The 5,578-nt window shown below is 45.8% G+C and overlaps 1 protein-coding gene across 1 annotated transcript; it reads left to right on the forward strand.

Annotated features, from left to right (window-relative positions):
- The first annotated feature begins 1,797 nt into the window (after nucleotides 1-1,797).
- LOC122054853 lies at nucleotides 1,798-2,831 on the forward strand. The gene is made up of 2 exons (XM_042616278.1): nucleotides 1,798-1,996; nucleotides 2,131-2,831. Exons 1-2 carry the CDS (start codon nucleotides 1,798-1,800, stop codon nucleotides 2,829-2,831), a joined length of 900 nt encoding a protein of 299 aa, XP_042472212.1.
- The last annotated feature ends 2,747 nt before the right edge of the window (nucleotides 2,832-5,578 follow it).

Raw genomic sequence — 5,578 nt, forward strand, 5'->3', positions numbered from 1 at the left:
AAGAAACAAAAAAAAAGAGAGAGAAATTAATATTAGATTCGAAGCAAGGAATCAGAATGAATAATGTGACTTGATTGTGGTTGTTCTATGACGGATATGGGGCCGAGAGACGTCTCGTTTGGCCATATCAAATTGACGCGTAGTGGACTTCGGATAAGCACCGGGGTGCCCTACACTTGATGGGTATGGATTCCAGATAAGTACTGGGATGCTATACCAACCTAGTATTATGGTTTGACAAAGCTTGATCAAGCGACTTTGAGACCTAGGAGCCACAGTCAGGAAACTGAATTCGTAGGAAAATACATGAGTAAATCTTATATTATGCTTTTAATTTTAAATGAATAATTATCTTAGCATGAGTATTCTTAATTGCATGCAACTTATTTGTTCATATTTGCTATTCCTCATATTCTGTATTTGCTGAGTCTTTAAACTCACTACATTTGAATTGGTGCAGATGATGCTGAGTTAGAGGTCAGGGGGCAAGACCCTTGAGTGGATGGCAGTACAGCTTGGCACATAATCCCAGCGATCTTCACGTTTTTTGCAAAGTTATTTTTTTTATTTTAGTCATGTTGGAAAGTTTGGATGAAATAACCTCGGATTGAGTTGAGTTAGAAAATATTATAAGGAGTTGGTTATCTTTCTTTTAGATTGTTGGTTATCTTATTTGTCAAATTCAAATAATAGAGATTTCTGATTGTTCAAAAAAAAAATATATATTGGGTGTTTTACAAAGTTGGTATCAGAGCAAAGGTCTTGGTTTAGGTTGTGCCTACAGCTGATTGCCGGAAGCTCAAGGAGACATGCCCCAAAGTCTGTGAGTTTTAACATTTTACACTTTTGTTTGATGTTGAGCATATTATGACATTGCTTATGTCGACTACTTTATTATTTGATACTTGTTAATGATACGAGGATATGTACGCATTCATTTTATTTGAGCATGTTGTGACTAAGTAGTGGTTGTGGTGTATCCCCAGATGCCTCAAAGACGCCAGATTACACCGCCCCCACCACTAGCATTTAACGCCAACGAGCAAGTATTAGCTGGCCTAGCTGATCTACTACGTCAGAATGTTGGCACCTCTCAGGTGGCGAGGAGTGAGATGCCATACGAGAAATTTCGTAAGATGGGACCCCCGGAGTTCACGGGTTCCACCGATCCATTCGTTGCTGAGGGATGGGTTAGATCCTTGGAGATGATTTTCCGTTACATGGGATTGGAGGATGTAGCCAGAGTTAGTTGCGCCATCTTCCAGCTGAAGGATGATGCTGCCCTTTTGGTGGGAAGGGGCTGAAAAGACTGTGAATATGGGGACTCTGACTTGGGAGGAGTTTAAAAAGATTTTCTACGACAAATACTTTACACCCGATGTCCAAGCTCGGTTGAAGAGGGAGTTTAGGAACCTCCAACAAGGAGATATGTCTGTGGCAGAGTACGTCAAGAAGTTTGATAGGGGCTGCCACTTTACGCCCCTCATTGCTGATAACCCCACGGAGAAACTGCAACATTTCCTGGATGGCTTGAGACCCGCTATTCGCAGAGATGTGGTGATGTCAGATCCTGCAGATTATGCCATAGCACTACGGAAGGCTTTCAGGTCGGAGCAGACCCTGAAGGATTTACAGGCAGAGGCACAGAGGAAGAGGCCATTTTATTCACAGCCTCAACAGTAGTCGTAGGCGAAGAGACAGTCTACTGGACCTCAGAGGCCGGAAGGGACAGCAAAGCCAACAGTGAAACCTTCCGGTTCAGGGAAGCCACAGGGTCAGCAGGCTTCAAAGCCTGTGATGCAGTTGGAGAAACCTACCTGTCAGACTTGTGGACGTCAGCATGCAGGGAAGTGTCTGCTAGGAGCCGGAGTCTGCTACAAGTGTAAGCAGCCGGGCCACATATCCTTTGATTGCCCACAGTTGAGGAGGCCTGCGACAGGGAGAGTTTATGTGATGCAGACCGAGGAGGCTGACCCAGACACTACCTTGATTACAAGTAACTTTACGTGCTTTATTTCAGGCTTTCGAATATTCGGAATAGTAATTTATGCTACTTTATCACTCTAACCTTAGCTCTTTTACGCTCTGTGCAAATATCGACCTATGTGTATGTGTAATACTCGAGTGCAGGCAGAATATTGGTTATAGGAGTAGCCACGAAAGCTCTGTTCGATTCAGGGGCTACTCATTCTTTTATTTCACATGCATTTGTGCATCGTAAAGGGATTACTCCGGAGGGTCTGAAAGAAAGTCTACTAGTGACGATTCCTTCTGGAGAGGAGCTGAGTACGGGTAGCATTGTCCGAAATCTCAAGATGGTACTGCAAGGCCATATTATGTATGCTGATTTAATAGTACTTCCGATACCAGAGTTCGACATCATTCTAGGGATGGATTGGTTGTCAGAGAATCAGGCAGTAATCGACTTTCAGTGCAGGGCAGTCCAACTACGTCCTTCGGGAGGAGAACCTTTCACTTTCATGGCAGCAAAGAATTCAAGGAAGCCTCGGTTTATATCATTCTTACAGGCAAGGAAGCTCATTGACCGTGGCTGCCTGTCATTCCTAGCCAGCGTTATAGTGACTACGGCGCTGGAGGGTCCTTCTATTCCTGATGTGGAAGTTGTTAGGGATTATGTAGACATTTTTCCTGATGACGTTACAGGGATTCCACCGGATCGAGAGGTGGAGTTTTCTATTGAGTTGCTGCCAGACACAGTGCCAATCTCTAAGGCACCGTATCACCTTGCTCCTACTGAGATGAAAGAGCTGAAGGAGCAGATTCAGGAGTTGCTAGACAAGGGGTTCATTCGCCCTAGTGTTTCTCCCTAGGGCGCGCCTGTCTTATTTGTGAAGAAGAAGGACGGTAGCATGAGGCTATGCATCGACTATAGGGGGATAAATTCAGTGACCGTCAAGAACAACTATCCATTGCCCAGAGTGGAGGATCTCTTTGATCAGTTGCAAGGAGCTTCGATATTCTCAAAGATAGATCTCCGTTTCGGTTACCATCAATTGAAGGTAAGGGAATCAGATGTGCATAAGACAGCGTTCAGGACTCGATATGGCCACTATAAGTTCTTGGTGATGCCATTCGGGCTAACCAATGCTCCAGCTGTCTTCATGGACCTCATGAATCGTGTATTTCAGCCGTATCTTGATCAGTTTGTCATCGTCTTTATTGATGACATACTCGTTTATTCTCGGAGCAGAGAAGAGCATGGTCAGCACTTGAGGACGATATTGGGGGTTCTAAGAGAGCGTAGGCTCTATGCGAAGTTCAGCAAGTGTGAGTTCTGGCTAGAAAGGGTTACTTTCCTTGGGCACATTATTTCTAGTAGGGGAGTGGAGGTTGATCCGTCCAAGGTGGAGGCAGTCAGGGAGTGGGCAGTGCCAAGAAATGCATCAGAGATTCGCAGTTTTCTGGGATTAGCGGGCTACTATCGGAACTTCATCAAGGGTTTCTCCTCTATTGCAGTGCCCTTGACTGCGCTGACAAAGAAGAACGCCAAGTACGTATGGAGCGCGGAGTGCCAACACAGTTTTGATACTCTGAAGCAAGCCCTCATAACAGCGCCCGTCTTAGCTATGCCATCAGGGCAAGGTGACTCTGCGGTCTACACAGATGCATCTAAGCTAGGCCTAGGCGCAGTATTGATGCAAGGTGACAAGGTTATCGCTTATGCCTCTAGACAGTTGAAGGTTCATGAGAAGAACTACCCTACTCATGATCTCGAGCTAGCAGCGGTTGTGTTTGCACTCAAGATCTAGAGGCACTATTTGTATGGAGAAAGGTGCAAGATCTTCACCGACCACAAGAGCCTGAAATACTTTTTCACACAGAAAGTGCTGAACATGAGACAACGCAGATGGCTAGAACTGGTGAAGGATTATGACTGCGAGATTAGCTGCCGTCCGGGGAAAGCTAATGTAGTGGCCGATGCTCTGAGTAGGAAGACTGCAATGATCGCACATCTATCGATTTCAGGGCCTTTGCAGCGGGAGATTCAGAGTCTTGGGTTAGAGGTCTATACAGCTGGACGAGCCCCGAGACTGAATTCCTTGACTGTGCAGTCTACACTATTGGACCGCATCCGCATGGGTCAGATGAGTGATGAGCAATTGCAGAAGTGGAGACTGAGAGATGAGGAAAAGGGTAGTGGTCTATACACCGTGAGTGATGGGATTGTGAAGTACAAGGGCCGATTTTGGGTCCCTACAGGGGAGGCATTGAGAGAGCTGATCATGACAGAGGCCCATACATCACCATATTCCATTCACCCAGGGAGCACAAAGATGTACAAGGATCTTCAGCAATTGTATTGGTGGCCGGGCATGAAGCGCGATATCCATCATTTTGTGCCCGAATGTTTGGCATGCCAACAAGTCAAGGCCGAGCATCAACGACCAGCTGGGCTTCTAAGACCACTCCCTATTCCCGAGTGGAAGTGGGAGAATATTTTGATGGATTTCATCGTAGGATTGCCGAGGACAATCAGAGGATCAAATTCTATTTGGGTAATTGTGGATCGTCTCACCAAATCAGCACACTTCTTGCCAGTTAAGACTACATTCACCATGACACAGTATGCAGAGTTATATATTCGAGAGATTGTCAGGTTGCATGGGATTCCAGTGTCAATCATGTCTGATCGAGATACTCGCTTTACATCTACCTTCTGGAGGAGTCTTTTCATTAGGGACGAAGCTACAGTTCAGCACCGCTTTTCATCCCCAGACCGACGGTCAGACAGAGAGAGTGAACCAAATACTAGAAGATCTACTCCGAGCTTGTGCTATCGATTTCCAGGGGAGTTGGGAAACAAAACTACCCCTAGTAGAGTTCACCTATAATAACAGCTTCCAAGCCTCCATTGGGATGGCACCGTATGAAGCGCTCTATGGGAGGAAGTGTAGATCACCTATTCACTGGGATGAGGTAGGTGAGAGGGCAGAGTTGGGTCCAGAAATTGTTCAGCATACGACAGATACAGTGAGGAGGATCAAAGATAGAATGAGAACTGCTCAGAGTTGACAGAAGAGTTATGCAGATTTGAGGAGGAGGGACTTAGAGTTTGCGGTCGGTGACCATGTTTTTGTGAAAGTAGCTCCTATGAAGTGCGTGATGAGATTTGGGAAAAAGGGGAAGCTAGCGCCTAGGTACATAGGACCTTTCGAGATCCTTAACCGAGTTGGGACTTTGGCTTATCGTATAGCTCTACCTCCGAGCCTAGCAGCAGTACACAATGTCTTCCACATCTCAATGCTCCGAAAATACGTGTCGAACCCTCCCACGTGTTGCACTATGAACCTCTGCAGCTCTCACCGCATTTGACTTTTGAGGAGAGGGCTACACAGATTTTGGACAGACGAGATCGGAATCTACGGAGCCGAACAATCCCAATGGTAAAAGTCAAGTGGCTAAATCATTCAGAGGAGGAAGCTACTTGGGAAGTGGAGGCCGATATCAGAGAGCGCTACCCCGAGCTTTTCAATAAGTCTATGAATTTCGAGGACGAAATTTGTTTTTTAGGGGGAGAGTATTGTAGCGTTCGAAAATTTCACTACTAAATCGCATG

The sequence above is a fragment of the Zingiber officinale genome, chromosome 3B (assembly GCF_018446385.1).
Source record: "Zingiber officinale cultivar Zhangliang chromosome 3B, Zo_v1.1, whole genome shotgun sequence".
Lineage (NCBI taxonomy): Eukaryota > Viridiplantae > Streptophyta > Magnoliopsida > Zingiberales > Zingiberaceae > Zingiber > Zingiber officinale.

Coding starts and splice junctions, on each gene's coding strand:
- LOC122054853 (XM_042616278.1), top strand. CDS start 1,798: ATGCAGTTGGAGAAACCTACCTGTCAGACTTGTGGACGTCAGCATGCA. Junction 1,997..2,130: donor AGACACTACCTTGATTACAA/GTAACTTTACGT, acceptor ACTCGAGTGCAG/GCAGAATATTGGTTATAGGA.